At 52.8% G+C, this 16,003-nt stretch overlaps 5 protein-coding genes and 1 non-coding gene across 6 annotated transcripts; 4 read left to right on the plus strand and 2 right to left on the minus strand.

Annotated features, from left to right (window-relative positions):
- Positions 1 to 1,458: 1,458 nt before the first annotated feature.
- On the plus strand, positions 1,459 to 3,189 carry CTHT_0054790 (uncharacterized protein; the record flags this gene model as incomplete). The annotated part of the gene is made up of 3 exons (XM_006695750.1): positions 1,459 to 1,506; positions 1,586 to 1,616; positions 1,673 to 3,189. 3 exons carry the CDS (start codon positions 1,459 to 1,461, stop codon positions 3,187 to 3,189), a joined length of 1,596 nt encoding a protein of 531 aa, XP_006695813.1.
- A 583-nt stretch (positions 3,190 to 3,772) lies between these two features.
- Positions 3,773 to 5,404, plus strand: CTHT_0054800 (uncharacterized protein; the record flags this gene model as incomplete). The annotated part of the gene is made up of 1 exon (XM_006695751.1): positions 3,773 to 5,404. One exon carries the CDS (start codon positions 3,773 to 3,775, stop codon positions 5,402 to 5,404), a length of 1,632 nt encoding a protein of 543 aa, XP_006695814.1.
- Positions 5,405 to 5,940: 536 nt separating this feature from the next.
- Positions 5,941 to 7,335, minus strand: CTHT_0054810 (uncharacterized protein; the record flags this gene model as incomplete). The annotated part of the gene is made up of 5 exons (XM_006695752.1): positions 5,941 to 6,001; positions 6,266 to 6,944; positions 6,994 to 7,096; positions 7,161 to 7,239; positions 7,304 to 7,335. The coding sequence occupies 5 exons, from the start codon at positions 7,333 to 7,335 to the stop codon at positions 5,941 to 5,943; spliced, it is 954 nt and encodes a 317-aa protein (XP_006695815.1).
- A 472-nt stretch (positions 7,336 to 7,807) lies between these two features.
- On the plus strand, positions 7,808 to 9,784 carry CTHT_0054820 (phosphoribosylaminoimidazole carboxylase-like protein; the record flags this gene model as incomplete). Its single annotated transcript, XM_006695753.1, has 3 exons — positions 7,808 to 8,657; positions 8,719 to 9,503; positions 9,575 to 9,784. 3 exons carry the CDS (start codon positions 7,808 to 7,810, stop codon positions 9,782 to 9,784), a joined length of 1,845 nt encoding a protein of 614 aa, XP_006695816.1.
- Positions 9,785 to 10,487: 703 nt separating this feature from the next.
- CTHT_0054830 lies at positions 10,488 to 10,584 on the minus strand. The gene is made up of 2 exons: positions 10,546 to 10,584; positions 10,488 to 10,524 (listed from the first exon to the last, which is right to left on the minus strand). It is a non-coding gene; the product is annotated as a tRNA-Gln (tRNA).
- Positions 10,585 to 14,986: 4,402 nt separating this feature from the next.
- Positions 14,987 to 15,681, plus strand: CTHT_0054840 (uncharacterized protein; the record flags this gene model as incomplete). The annotated part of the gene is made up of 3 exons (XM_006695754.1): positions 14,987 to 15,090; positions 15,163 to 15,539; positions 15,611 to 15,681. The coding sequence occupies 3 exons, from the start codon at positions 14,987 to 14,989 to the stop codon at positions 15,679 to 15,681; spliced, it is 552 nt and encodes a 183-aa protein (XP_006695817.1).
- Positions 15,682 to 16,003: the final 322 nt, after the last annotated feature.

The following is a 16,003-nucleotide window of genomic DNA, read 5'->3' on the forward strand; positions in this document are numbered from 1 at the left end:
AAAAAAAAAAAAAAAAAAAAAAAACTAGCCCCAAATGGTCCCGCTCTGAGCTGGTGCGTGTTGGAACTGGGACGAGATTGCCAGACAAAGGGACTAATCGGGCGCTCGCGTTCAGACTTTTGCCTTGCCCCGACGGCGTCCCGCGTCAGCGCGCTTTTCAGTGTTGCTACTCAGTCCGTTGTGGCGCGGAATCACACGCATCTGGTACTTGAAGAAGGCTGTGGAGTTGTCTTGTATGCTGGATATGACCTGCATTGAATGCTGCTCGGATTATAAGCGTAATGGGTGTGAACGTGAGCTCAGACAGTGTTCACTTTTCAGAGGGAGAGAGGGAGGGAGGGAGGTGACGAGAACAGCATTGCGGCGGCTTGGTTTTCACTTTATGGTTGGCTGCTTCACATGCGGCGCCAGGGTCACCAACCTGCCCCGTGGCTGGGTTCCAGCCAAAAACGATCTTGAAAAAATTTCGTCCTCCTTTTCGGGTCATGCAGTCGTGGCATGGTCCAGATCTCAGCCCTGATGTTGTCGTCCCATTGGCTGTGGCAGCCAGTTTTACGGCACAGATCTGGGGAAGCGCGGCTAAGGCAGGGGTTCCATGCAGCTCTTCCATGCCCCCTGATTGTCATGATTATCGAGATTCCTGCCCATGCCAAGTAAAAACTTGAGATGAACCTGACGAGGTACACTACAGTCACATTCTTCCGAGATATCACACTTTCCATCTGTTATGATGGAATCTCCTACGCTGCTTAACGGCTGAGTCTCCAAAAAGGAACCAGCCTTACTTTGAGAAATTCCAGTTCCCTTGCGTACTTTCCAGGCAGCCGGTCACACCGACGAGCCCGAGCCCGGCCACTGAAATGGCTGAGCTGGCTTGCGTGTGCCCGACTCCTGCTGGCCCGTGGGCAGCTGAAAACGGAGAGCAAGTAGGGCGGCCAATGACAGCCAACAGCCTCGCAGAAGCTGCCTGCAGCTTGACACCAATCCGCAGGCCACACGTGGATGCAAGGTACACATATCTGATCAGACCCTGAGTATCATTGCGGCCCAAGAGTAGCCTATGCGGTCTAAAGGTGTCATAACAATCTCTCAACTGGTGAATGATGAGCTGCGTGCCCAAGACAGTGGTGATCCGCGCTGTGTTCTCGCAGCAGGAACGGGTTCAAATTCCCCACTGGAATCGGGTTAGGGTTCGGTGTCCACTTGCAAACTATCTCCGATGAAGGTACCTGACGGATTGGGTGCTTCGTGTTTGTCCGTTATTGCATGACATCGCTTACCGTAAGAAACAAGGACATTACATACAGATTACGGATTACGCCGTGAAACACTTTAAAGCCCCCACCAAGTGAACAACGGTCGCGGTCGTGGACGCGATGATATGCAAGCTTGAGCCAGAAGCAACTTTATCAGCGGCATTGGAGCTCTGAATCAACAGCCGCCATCAACACCGCAACAATGATGCACCCGGCGCGCAAGGCGTATGTAGAGGATGCAGAGATGGAGGTGCGCATTGAAACTCTCATTGCACATAATCTTTGATGCTTGAAGCCCATACTAACTACCTGGTTGACGACTTCTCCAGGATCGGGGCGGCGTCACTTTGGACAATATCCGTGAGTATGACCGCTTGGTTCCAAAGCCGTGGCGGATTGACTAACGCTGGAACTAGCCATCGATCATGATTACGAGATTCCCGCTACGGCAGCAGGTATTCCTGCCGAAAAGGCCTCGGCACTGCTCTCCCAGTTCGAACGTAAGAGGCTAGCGGCCAGCATTGCCGTGCCTACCAAGGATGAGCAGGTGCGGGCCAAGCTCCGCGAGCTCGGAGAGCCCATAACGCTTTTCGGCGAGGGCCCGGCAGACAGGCGCGACAGACTACGAGAGCTTCTGACAGAGCAGCTGCAGAAGGCACAAAAAGAGGGAAGCCAGGAGGGGGCAGATGTGGAGATGAAGGATGCCCAGAAAGAGGAGGAGGAGGAAGCCGACGAGCAGGAGGAGGAGTTTTACTCGAGAGGCTCGGAGGAGTTGCTTCAAGCCCGCATCAACATTGCCCAGTACTCAATCCCACGGGCGAAAAGGCGCATCGAGTTCCAGAAGAAGGAGGCCTCGATCCCGCTACGCACGCATGTCAAGTTCCGCAAAGAAATTAAAGAGAGGCTTCAGGGCTTCGAGTTGCAGGGAAGTCAAGCAGCAGGCGACCGTCATGTCAGCATGGTCAGGATATCTCCCAACGGCAAGATGGTGGCAACGGGAAACTGGGGTGGGCAAGTTAAATTGATCGACATTCCCTCCCTTGAGCACAGGCAGACGTTGCGAGGCCATGTCAACAAGATCAGCGGCCTTTCCTGGATGCCCGGTGCCACTCTACCAGAAAGCAACATTTCCGAAGATACAGTCAACCTCGCGTCAGGCGGCGCCGAGGGCAATGTCCTGCTCTGGTCTCTCACCAAGGACACGCCCTTGGCCACGTTATCCGGACACGCACAGCGCGTATGCCGTGTCGAGTTCCATCCGTCGGGACGGTATGTGGCATCCGCGTCCGAGGACACGTCGTGGCGGCTGTGGGACGTGGAGACAACCACAGAGCTGCTGCTTCAAGAAGGGCATTCGCGCGGCGTGTACGCGGTGGCCTTCAATACAGATGGATCGCTCCTGGCGAGTGCAGGTCTGGACAGCATTGGTCGTATCTGGGACCTTCGATCTGGGCGGACAGTCATGATCCTGGACGGGCACACAGATGGTCACATCAAACCCATCTATGGGCTTGATTGGGGTGCCGATGGGCACCGGGTACTGACAGCATCGGCAGATGGGTGGATTAAGTGCTGGGATGTACGCAAAGTACAGCGGACGGGAGGCATTGGTGCGCACACAAGCACGGTAGCAGACGTGAGGTGGTTTAAGGGCCTTGATGATCCACTGCTGGGCACGCCGCCGGGCGAAGATGAGAGGGGAAATCAGATACCGAAGAAGTCAGGCACCTTCATCGTGTCGGCTGGATTTGACCACAAGGTCAACATATTTTCGGCCGACGACTGGGCCCTCGTTCAATCACTAGCTGGGCATACGGGTCCAGTGGCCAGTGCGGATGTGAGTATGGATGGGAGGTGGATTGTCAGTGGCGGACACGATCGGACAGTTAAGCTATGGGGTCGCAACGACTCGGCGGGCATGTACGGCGACTGACTGATCGCGGATGGATCATGCACTTAGGTGTGTGCCTTGAGTACGGTACTGAGTAAGTACCTTACGGATATATGGGATTTACGCATACACCGCTGTAGAAGAACCCCCGGCAATCAGATACCCCAAAGTTGCATGCGGCTCCATCTTGGCTGCATCGCTGTTGTAGGATTTATGATGCGTACTCGTGCTGCTGGATGAGAACTACAGATCCAAGTCTATTAAGAGTGCATGAGACAATAGCCATATCTTGCTTGGCAATACCCTTCTGATGGATTCCTGCTTATATCCAAGCAAGTTTGCGCTGTGAAACGCACAGACCACCACGCCAAAGGCGTGGCGATAAAGGACGATAAAGGCTAGACTCGCTGGACATGCCGAGACGGGGCTCTTCGAACGAACGTCAACTACCTTGCCTACCTAGGTAGATACCTAGCCTATTCTCCTCATCGTCTCAGTCATTTCATATCTCTTGGCTCCCTGTATTTGCAACCCTTCTCAATTCGCATTTGCGATTGCAACCACCACAGCGGCAGCAGACCGGGCTTCATATAACTGGAGCCACGCATAGGAACCATCGCTCGCCATGTCGACCATCGACAGATACCGGCCCCAGCGAGAGGGCTACCAGCCGCCCAGAGAAGCATATCAGCCTCCAAAGGAAGCCTACCAGCCCCCCCGAGAAACATACCAGCTCCCGTCTCTACCGCCAAAGCCCCCGCCGACTATCGCGGACCGGCAATCCAAGTCCCCGTCCAGGCGACGCGACGTGCCGCCTGCCGTGCCCTCTCCGCCGACTCACACTTCCCGGACATCGCCGCCGCGGCCACAGTCGCGCAGAAGCATGCCGTCGCCAGCACAGCCAGTGCAGGCCAGTCCACAACGCGCATCGCAGCCGCGGCCGAACCAGTGGTTTTTCACGGCCGATGAGGTGGTGAGCACTCCGAGCATCATCGATGGCCTGTCGCCTGCCGAGGAGAGGTTGCGCCGTGCTAAAGGCGTCAACTTCATCTACCAAGCCGGCATATTGCTGGAGCTCCCGCAGGTTACACTGTGGGTGGCGGGTGTTTTCTTTCATCGCTTTTTCATGAGATTTAGCATGGTTGAAGAGAAGGGCGGAGTCCACCACTACGTAAAGAAGCCACCTTTTCCCCCGAAATTCGAGGTTCTTTTTTTGGCTAACAATGCCTCCTCACTCCAGAACATTGCCGCGACATCGCTCTTCCTGGCCAATAAGACTGAAGAGAACTGCCGCAAGACCAAAGACCTGATCATCGCTGTGGTTAGAGTAGCGCAAAAGAACCCTCGACTTGAAGTCGATGAGCAGAATAAAGAATATTGGCGATGGCGCGACAGTATCCTTGCCTACGAAGAACTTATGCTCGAGATCCTTACTTTCGACTTGATGATCGAGAATCCCTACATCCGCATGTGGGAGTTCTTCCGCGACCTTCATCTGTTGGAGAACCGACCCTTGCGCGACGCAGCCTGGGCCTTCTGCAATGACGCCTGCCTGACCGTTCTTCCCCTTCTCCTCCCGGCACGCGAGATCGCCATCGCCGCCCTTTTCTTTGCCTCATCCGTCACCCACATTCCCATTGACGATATCGATGGCCAGCCCTGGTGGCAGCACCTGCGTGCCAACGAGACGAACACCATCCGCGCCGTACGTGTTCTTACCGATTTTTACAAGGAGAACCCCTTGCGTAAGCAGGATGCGAAGGTTCCCGGTTCCCCGAAGTTTGACCTGGAGAGCACCCGACGCCGTGGCGACCTCGCAAACCTCAGCGGCCTCAGCCAACTCGATCTCGACTCATCAGCCGCCGCTAGCAGCCGGAACGGCACTGTTACACCGAGCGACGGCCGCGCGGGGACACAAAGTCCTAGAAAGACATCGGTTAATGGCAGCAGGCCTGCTATGGAGGGTGATTCTGGCGCTAGCGCTGGCGGCAACATTGAGAACGAGAAGCGTGGCGAAGAAGCGGCTGCTGCAGCAGTGAGTGCCGAAGCTGGCGATTCAGACGCGGCTCTTAAGGCAGCAGCGAATGATATATCGGTGCACCACAACGATAGAAACAATAATGGCGGCTTGGTATCACCCAGCATCAAGAGGTCCGTCGAACATGATGTCACCGACGAGGCGAGAAATGTCAAGAAGCAAAAGGTCGAAGAAGGCATGTCAGATGACGAGGATGAGGGGGAAATTAAGGGTTCTTAAACGGCATTTGTCTATATTCCTTGCCCGCTTACATTAGCTATCCTATTTTGTTTTACCATGGAGGGGTTGTTTTACGGGATGTTACGGTTTGGAGTTGGGCTGTATGCGGCATTTACGATGGAGTATGGGCTCTCGGTAAGGGGTTACGGTCTTGCTTGGAAGGTCAAGAGGTCGGAAGTTAGGCGTCGTCTCATATCAATATCCTCAAGGGTCCCTCTTTATTGGCCCAGAAACTTGTATTCATACCCAATCTTACTCTCACTTCTCCCTTCCCTCCGTTGCCTTTTACAGGAAATGGCCCAGTCCTCGGTCCCTCAGGTCCGAACATTTGGGAGCGAATTTCCCAAAACCGTGTGTGTCCTGAGGAGACAAGAAATGCCCGTTTTAAACCCGGCGCTCTGACAGCTACAATTACTAATAGGAAGAGAGACTTCAACTGAGAATGGAATATCGAACCCTTGGTGACATATGACATCAAAACCTTCATGTGTATCCCGGGGTATATAAATCCATCTAGCTCTTAACCGGCAACGCCGTTACTTCAGTCTATCCGTTTCAACCTCGAACCCATGGTACTTCTCCGACACCGCCATACGACTATGTGACTAATCTCTCCTGATCCCTCCATCTCCCTTCCTCTTTTCATCCAAGAAGTCTATCAAGTCTACCATATTCCCACACTTATTCATCATTTCGCTTCTTTCGCCTCTGGTTAGCAGGGCTGTCTTGTTCGAACCCATCCCAGGACCACACATCTCATTCACATGATGCAGGACCAGAGGAAAGGGAAGAGGGGCCTTGACAACTTTATTCAAGAAAGTCTCCACTGCCGACCAAGGACAGTGATCATACCCTGCATACAGAGCTGGGTTGGCGAGAAGAGCGCGGGCCGACATCAGCCCAGAGAGATGCGGAATGTGTTTGAGGAGAGGGCTAGGAGAGGGCGCGTCGGGGACTGAAGGATCAGAAGTTGTGAACGTGGGAGCGTTGGTCGTGTGCAGAGGAGTGGTAAATGGGAGGGAGTTGAGCGCGAAGACGTCGCCTGACAGGAGAATCGGCACCTGTGTGCCAAAGGTAGATGTCAAAATCTCAAGAGCTTCGAGGTTAATAGGAGTGCTCGACGGCGTCCAACGCGTGCGTGGATGAATGGTGAGAAAGTCAATGTTCCGATCCTGCGGGTGGCCCAAGACCGTAGTGATCCAGTCGATGGTCTTTCGCAGATCTTTGTGAACTCTGATCTTGACGCTCACACTCCTGCCCTTGGGGTTGTCGATATCAGCCTCTTTCCCAACGGCCCAGCCGTCCTGGAGCAACTGGTAGCGGGTTGCGATGACCATGTCGCGGACGAGTTCCCGCTTCTCCATTAGCGCTGCTCCAAGAGTCTCTGCGCAAGCCCAAGACTGTGGGCAGCCGCAGTTGAGGTCGATGCCATTGCAAAATGGAACTACGAGGGATGAAGCACGCGCAAGTTCCTGGGGTACGTTTGCACCAAACTGAACAATCGTAGGGGGCTGGGGACCGCATGTGGATATCGTGAAGTCTGTCGAGGTTAGTGATGTTTCAAGGCCATGCTTAAAGTGGACACGAACCACTGTCTCTTGCTAGCTGGCTCCTATTAAATTCCTTTGCCAGAATCATGGGAGTCCAGCAAAGGTCGGTGCCATACTCATAGACGGTCTGACGGAAAGCAAGCTGAAAGTAAAGGTCAGAGGCAGACTTTATTCACCATAAGGGCATGAGGTTAGCTTGGTCATACCTTGCTATAGCGCACCATTGGCGCTGACGCATACAATAGTCTTTTCTCATGTCTTGCAATGTCGAAGAGCTTAAGAGGGCTGTCATAATAAGTAAACAGTGAGCGAGATGACGATGTTGCAAGAACTAAGGTGAAATGCTCACTGGATGACCTCAAGAAGTGACGGCTCAAGCATATTTCATAGACAAATCATGGAAAGTCTACTCTCTTGGAATTAACAGGAAATCTAAGATAGAAGCCATTAGACTTCAAGATCTGAGTCAGGGTGAAGCATCAGTACGCAGCAATAAGGAACGAATCTCTCAGGACCCCATGAGAGGTTCATTCACAGGTGAGTGGTGAACGGCCTTTTCAGAGGGTTTCCCCGCATTTGGGGGTCCTGCCCACCCTCTGAAAAGTTCTCAATACCAACGCTAATTGGTTGAAAAAAACACCCACTTCAGTGCTGCAACCTAGACAGACCCCCTGAACATGGACTAGGGGCATGGCGGGGCATGGAGGGGCAATGAGCCATCGTGGGGCACATGAATTGACATAGTCTCATTTTGACGGTCGCAGATCTCGCGAAACAATTGACAGCACGGCAACAACGCCAATCTGCCATTTATCAGAGCCCGCGAAAGAAACGCGCAACAAGATAAGCTACAATGGCCGAGAGCAGAAATCCCGTCATCGGCCTGCTAGGTGGTGGGCAGCTTGGTCGTATGCTATGTGAGGCGGCCAACCCTCTCGGTGTCGACATCGCCATCCTCGACGCCGAGAATGCTCCCGCCAAGCAGGCTCACAACACGTATCGCCATGTTACCGGCTCGTTCAAGGACCCCGAGCGTATCCGTGAGCTTGCGATAAAGTCAGACTTTCTCTCTGTGGAAATTGAGCATGTCGAGACCGAGGTTCTCGAGGATATCGACAAGAACGGCGTCACTCTCCCTGATGGCTCTCTTCATCGGCCACCTATTCACCCTTCCTGGCGTACCATCCGCCTGATACAGGACAAGTATCTCCAGAAGGAGCATTACCGCAACAGCGATAAGAAGATTCCGATCGCGGATCAAGTGGCCATTGACGGCGGCGCTGCGGCACTGGCTTCACTGAAGGATGCTGCCGCACGGTTTGGCTTCCCTTTCATGGTGAAGGCGAGGAAGGGTAGCTATGACGGCCGCGGGAACTATCGCGTCAATAGCGAGGCTGATTTTGAGGCGGCAATCAACGCCCTCAAGGGCCTGAGCCTGTATGCTGAGAAGTGGGCTCCTTTTATCAAGGAGATCGCCGTCATGGTTATCAGGACCGAGGACGACAGGGGCAACCTCAAAGCCTGTGTGCCGTATCCTGCTGTTGAGACCATCCACGAAGACAGTATTTGCACCAAGGTCTTCATGCCTCCGAGGGATATATCGGAGGAGGTTTGCGAAAACGCAAGGAAACTTGCCACCGAGGTCGTCAGCACCCTTTGGGGCAGAGGAGTGTTTGCTGTCGAGATGTTCGTTCTTGAGGATGGTGAGACGGCTTGCACTTCTTTCGCATGTTGTCATTCTGAGGCTGACATCCTTCTTCCTAGGCTCTCTCATGGTCAACGAGGTGGCACCTCGCCCTCATAATTCTGGCCACTACACCATTGAAGCAGTCCCGCAGATGTCCCAATACAAGGCTCAGATTCACGCCGTGTTGGACCTGCCAGTCCCCAAGCAACTAAGTCCTAGGGCCAGGTCGGCCATCATGCTCAATATCCTTGGCGGCGCAACCCCGTCATCCCACCTAGGGCTGGCCAATCTTGCGCGAACTACCTTCGACGATGACATGGATGTTCACCTACACCTTTATAACAAGGAATCCAAGCCCGGCCGCAAGATCGGTCACATCACCCTGACTTCCAACACCCTCAGCATCCATGACCTTGAGGCAAAAGCCAAATCCTTCATCGATCTTGTCGACCAGATCCGCCGTGACCGTCTCGCAGCCACGACAGAAACCCTTCGTCCCACACAAGAGCCTGCTAAACCACAAGCGGCCCAACCAGTTCCGTCCGAAAAACCACTGGTGCTCGTCACAATGGGTTCTGACTCAGACCTACCCGTGCTCAAAGCCGGGTTGGATATTCTCCGGCAATTTGGTGTACCTTACGCCCTGGATATCACGTCTGCGCATCGCACCCCGCGCTACATGATGAAGGTTGCCGACGAGGCTGCAGCACGCGGTATCAAGGTCATCATCGCTGCCGCAGGCGGCGCCGCTCACCTGCCAGGCATGATGTCGTCGGAGACTCCTCTGCCCGTGATTGGTGTGCCAGTTAAGGCAACGCATCTGGACGGTATCGATAGTCTGCTAAGCATTGTACAGATGCCGGTAGGTCTTTGCTAACACTTCTTTCATCCTCAAGCCCGATGCGTCATGGATAAAAGTTAACTTTATGGCAGCGTGGAATTCCAACCGCCACTGTTGGCATCAATAATTCGACTAACGCTGCTCTGCTGGCCATCCGCATTCTCGGCACTTCTATTCCAGAATTCTTCACCAAGATGAAGAAGTATCAAGAAAAAATGGAAGAAGAAGTCCTGACCAAAGGTAGCAAGCTGCGAGAGATCGGCGACGTTGCCTATCTTGCCAACATGGCTGCTAAGAAATGAACCCCGTCCACAGGGTTGCGATCCGAAGAGTAGGGGTTGTCTGTTGATAAATGTCAGCAAAGGACTCATTTGTGTGTACATGAAGTGTACAAGTTCTGTAGAGCCTGGGGCGGCACTTGTCGACCCGAGCGGCAGTAGTACAAGCTGTTTAGTAGTTCAAAGACTAAACATAGACCTCAACGTCGCGTGCTAGGAGCGGAGATACCAAAACAAAACGAAAGGCGTACTGGCATCGTCAACAAGTCTTTTTTTACTCTATGACTGTCCAGCGGGCAGACGGGGAGCCGTGATCGTGGTTTACCTGTGTGCATGACCACCTAGTCAATCTTGACAGCCGGAGAAAGGATAATTGATCAAGTACTTTACAGACTCCAGAACAAAGGCATCAATGTCGCATAACATGATACAGGGCAAGGACCGCTGCCGAATTTAACAATATGACGCTTAAGCAGAATCCATATGGGAGCTTTTACCAAGGGTTATGCCCAGAAAAACGTTTCAATACCCGTTGCTGACACTGAGCGGGTTGCGCTACTGCCTTTAGGAGGAGTACCATAATGTTCCCTCCACACCCTGATGTCATCGAACTACCTAGGCATATTACCTGACAAATTCTCCTGGAGAAATATCACCTTGGACCTCTTGAGGACCAAAAATAAAACACGACCTTGGAAAGACCAATAAAAAACCACGCAAAAGTGTAAGGTCCCACCCGGACTCGAACCGGGGTTGTCGGAATGTTCTTGGGGAATTCTGTAATTCCTCAGAATCCGAAGTGATAACCGCTACACTATGGAACCTTCACTTTGCTGCGGCCTAAAATGTTGATTAATAGATGCTGCTTTCCCACACTACCTCGCCCTCCTTCAGGCCAGTGGCTCTGAAAACATACCTGAGCTCCATCGGCAGCAACCATCTCGAGTAAACACCTTGCAGCGATTCGACGATTCTCCTGCGCCAAGCGATGGATTGGTACAATGCCATAGCCGAAAAGAAATGACGCAGGAGAGTAGCTGAGACATCAAACAGTATTCGGATCTGGTGCCAGAAAGTAGATGCGCTTGTTGCCTTCAACACTCAATAACCACCAGATTCGTAATGTCTTTTTACACGTCGAAGATGGATTATAGATTATACTGCTCACTTGTATTGGCATCAAGCTGCGTTCTTTGACATGCACCTTCTGTTTCCGAAGAGAACCACATGTCCACGTGCCGCTTTCCCGTTTTACATTTAATACTCAGCTTGCGCATTCTTCAGACCCCTTCAATTGCCCTAATCTTCACAATTGGAGTAACTGAAGGAGCAGAAGACATTTCGCTCGGACATGGAGGTGGAGTGACCTTGGGCCATGGAGTGCAATCGAGGAAGCACCTGCGATGAAATCATGATGATTAGCGTCATTACCCGATACACATTCACCTAAAAAGGGGGAATATATTCTAGTGCACGTCACTGAAATAAGTGAAAGGGGGGATCAGCAACGCACTTTCCGAATGCCATACCACACTCATTAATTCCATCTACGCAGACATATCTGCTATTTCAAGAAGTGCTAGCAGGTGGAGGGGAGGTCTTGGTACTAGTCGTGGTGTTGCGATGACTAGTGATGGTACTACTGGAAGTAACTGTTGTTGGTGATGTAGTTGACGTCGGTAGCACCGAGGTGCACGGAGGGCCAGTAAACGTTGGCCAAGGCCCACCGCAGTGGTTAAAACATCTTCCTCCGGGTTAGAAATCGCAGTCTGCCATTTTTCGCCTGCATTCGCAGGTTGATAGGACACCCGAGGGGTCACGTACCCTCCGTACCACTGGCCGCACTCGTTGACGTAGTCGGCGCAGACCCAGTTACAAGTACTGCTCGGTTCGGATGATGGCTCACTGGTAATGCTTGTTGTGATTGTGATAACACTCGTAGTGGTCGACGTACACGGGGGAGGAGTAAAGGTCGGCCAGGGCCCGCCACAATGGTTGAAGCACCTTGATTGATTTAATTGCGACACAGGTTAATTCCTTTACGCCCACTTGCAAAGGAGGGGATGGGTGACTGGTAGCAGCACAAGTCACTTACCCGCCATACCACTGACCGCATTCATTAACGTAATCGGCACAGATCCAGTTGCAAGTGCTAGTTGAGGACACAGGGGGATCAATGGTGGCAGACGTTGTGGTTCGAATGCTTGTGGTGGTTGGTGGGTAGCAAGGAGGAGCTGTGAAGGTAGGCCAGGGTTGGCAATCAGGGAAGCATCTGTCAAAGCAAATTGATATCCAGCCGCATAGTTCAAAAATGAAAGAGGATCTACTTACCCTCCATACATTTGACCGCACTCATTTACTAAATCCAGACAGACTGTCTTGCTAGTATCACAGACGCTGCTGGTCTCAGGCGTATCACTAGTATAGCTGACAGTCGTCGTAATGGTCGTAAGACTACCCGTTGACTTGGAGCATGGCGGTGGTGTGAATGTTGGGTAGGGTTTGCAGTCGGGGAAACATCTTGGAATGTCGTCAACACTTGACCCCTGAGTCAAACCGTGTGCCTCGCATAGGACAACACGTACCCTCCATACATCTGTCCACACTCATTGATGAAGTCAACACAAATGATGGGACTTCCGGAGCAAGCAGTGCTTGTTAAACTTCGTTGTGAGATGGAGCTAATGCTGGCGGTAGTCAGCGCATCGGTGGTGAGAATCTTTGTACGACAGGCATTTTTTTTCGTTGATGTTGTGGCAGGACTGGTGCTGGTGCGTGGACATGGCGGGGGAGTTGGTTTGGCCTTTGGGTCGCAAGCATCATAGCATCTAGTGTACAGCCAATGCCTTAGTATAACGACATTTGCTTTCTAAGTACCTTCAAGGGCAGAACATCACAACAAGGTGGACTCCCAGGTTAACCATACCCGCCGTATCTCACTCCGCAGGGATTCAGAGCGTCAACGCAGATAGTGTGCGGGCAGTTGATGCCGGGATCTGCCACTGGAACGGCAGCAACTCGGCTTGCCAGAAATAAGATAGATAGCTCAAAGATCATAGAGTGCCGCATCTCGACAGCTGGAAGGGTAGCACGCGGATTGTAGGAGCCGTTAACCTTGTAACGCGTGGCTAAATCCCCAGAGAGGAAGGTGCGAAAGCCGCAGTATCAGAAGAAGTGCCCTCTTTCGTAGTGTCTCCCTGCGCTGACAAAGCCAGTTTATACAGCTCTGCCACAGCAGCGCGCGCAATATGACTACGCTAAGGGCCCGGACAGCACGCGACCTTGGTCCGCAATTCCTGGAAGTTGGACCACATTATTCCTTGTTTCGGTTCTTGTCCCGAAGATGAACCCGATATAGACTGGCAAGCAGGGGTGGCTTGGGGCATGTCCTCATTCGTATCCTGAAAGCCCAAACCCTGTGGTCGAACGCCACACTGTGACCCAAGGATGGCCACTTGGCACCAAGAACGCAGAATTTCAGAGTAACAAAGCAACAGTGGAAGTGATGGCGCTGAAAATCGTGGCTCTGCTTTTTGGGGGAACGCTTAGGTTAAGGCTGGGGTTACGTTGATAGGGTCGTGACTTGGAGGGAAACAAACAGGCTAAGACGGATCGGCGGCATGGCAAGGGTGCATTTCTGGGGAAGCATAGTCTCCGATATCCTAGACAGGCACGGCTACCACCCTATCGAACCATGCAGGCATGCCATCCCTCATCGATGCTGCGGCGCTCACCCTGTCAAAAAGGTGGCCCAGCGTAAGTCACAACAGTGGCCGTTGGCCATGCTGGGCCCATAACATCGGACCTAAGGAGGTAAGGGGACCCAACAGTTGAGGATGTGGCTTGCTGTCATGAAGCACTGTTGTCTACTGAACTAGCCCAAGCCACATGCTTAGTAGGGCTGAACTGGCCGCTCATTAGTTCTGGCCGAGGGCTGAACCCTCGCTGCAGAGAAATGCGAGAATAGGAACGGCCAGGAAACTGAAGGATAGTACGACTGAATCTACTCAAAGCGATTGGTAAGTAGGCAGAACTTTTGAGGTTGTCGATAGCTCCTCTCGGACGCAAGAGTCATACTGGAGACGGATATTTGGGCGCGGCACTGGGGATGCAAATGTTAATTGATTGTGTTCTGCATCGACTCCGCGAGGTCCGTTGTCGAAAAGGAAGGACACAAATGTGGAAAAAATGAGAAAAATTGAAGAGGGTAGGTTTCTAACCTTAAAGGTTCCGGCGGCCAACCGGTGACGAGGACTCCCACGGCCTGCCAATCTTCGCACCGAACCTGGAACGTAGTGTTCTAGAAGGAACAGTATCCTGAAATTGCGTTACAGCAGAAGGGAGTCAAAGGACTCAGGAGTGACGCACCATCTTTCCATCTGCCGAGTTGCCGAGCAGCCGTTTCTGTGCTTCAATCAACATAGTTCATCTGGTCAGCATCATCATCGTCATCAAAATTGTCTTGGCCGACTACTGTTGCGTTGGCATGCGCCTGTAGATAAGGCGATAACGCCGTGAACCGGGTGTCTGGAGGAGGGGAATAGCCGGAATGCTAAAAATAAGCGTCCTCCGAGCATCTGCTCAATCAATCTCGTGGCCCTTGGACAAAGGTCAATCAATTCTCCGGAAATATGCTGCAGCCTTTTTCTGCCTTTTCTGCAGCCTATCTGGACAATTAGCCTTCGTCATGGCAGGAGCCGAGAGACCGAGGTTCCAGCGAAGCAATTGCAGAGTATTGTGCGGATGCGTACAGGCAGTTCAAACCGTTACGCGGGGTGACCAGGACGGCGGAAGCAGACCGAGAGTTATGTCCCGTGATGTCGTCGCGAGTTGAGCCTGTCTTCCCCGTTTTCCGTGGAGGGAAGGTGCAAAATCTCTACGATGACGACGCGGCGGACGACAACGAGAGCAACTGGACACTCCGTGAGACCTGCGACCTACGAACTGTGATGTTGGGTCGATGGTGTGAAGAGAGGAGTCCTGACTCCTGAGGAAGAGCTAGGCAAGAGTGATTGAATCGAGGGAGGGCGAGGACTCAGAAAAGCATAAAGATCGGCCCCCTCCTTCCTCGATACGGACACGGACAGGACTGTACGACAGCAGAGATCACCACCCAAGCAAACACAGCCAGCAAAAGGCCTTGACAACACTGGGATCTGCATTTTACTTAACGTCTTCCACGATCTCGGTGCAAAACTTCTCCCAAAGACCATCATCATCGTCACCATGCAGCTACTTGCTTTTCTCCCAGTGTTACTGGCCTCCTCGGGCCTCGCCAGCCCCGTGTGTCGTAACGTCAACCAGCCCATCTATACCCTACGCCTGGCCTCGTAAGGATCTCTTCTTATAGTCTACCTGAAGTAGGTAGAGAGAGCGCCAGCCAAACAAGCTAACGCGGTCAGCCCCGAGCCTTCCCTCCACAACCGCCCTCTGACTATCACCAACAATTCGACCCTGGGCGTCAGCGCGTCACCCGAGGTCAAGGACGAAGTGCACTTCTACACTGTTGTCAACCCAACGACCGGCCTGGCCGAGCTGCACACCTCATCGCCCGTCAATGACGCAACACTGACCCTAATCGGCAGCAACGGCGTGCTGGACTTCACTCCGCTCAAAAACCCGGCTGCCGTCACGGTGCCTGTGGGCACGACTGTCGATTGGACATCATTTGAGCTAGACGAGGGCACGCCCGGCGAGGGGACCGTCAAGTATGTGGGAAAGGAGGGCCGCTGGGTGATGTTCCCCGAGGGCGACGAGTGGGAATTGAAGTGGAGGAGCGGTGAGTCTTGGTGTCTCTCTGCCTGCTTACTTGACCGTATCGCCTGGTATGATGCTAACCTTATGATGCAGCGGATGCTTGGACGATAGAGACTTACATTCCAGTGCAGGTTGTGTATGAGCTCGTCAAGGAACAGAACTAGAAGGTTGAGCCGGGAGGGTAGTGGTGTCAAGGGTCAGCGGAGCGAGCCACAGCAGGAGTTGTTTGCGCCGGGCTGATCATGGACGCTGCCGGGAATAAACTGAAGTCGATTATGATGATGGGAGAATGTAGATTGTTGTTTTATTCATGATCAAATTTTCGGTAGGAGTCAGTTACTGTCTTACATAGTCGTAGAGTGTTGAGCACGTGATCAAGATCTGATTCGGCCTCTGAGTAGTAGAGTGTATATATGACCTTGGGTCTAACCCAAGCGCAAGCGGAGGGAACCCAAAACCTGCTTTCATAAACCGGCACGAAAACCT

Source organism: Thermochaetoides thermophila, assembly GCF_000221225.1.
Source record: "Thermochaetoides thermophila DSM 1495 unplaced genomic scaffold scf7180000011820, whole genome shotgun sequence".
NCBI lineage: Eukaryota > Fungi > Ascomycota > Sordariomycetes > Sordariales > Chaetomiaceae > Thermochaetoides > Thermochaetoides thermophila.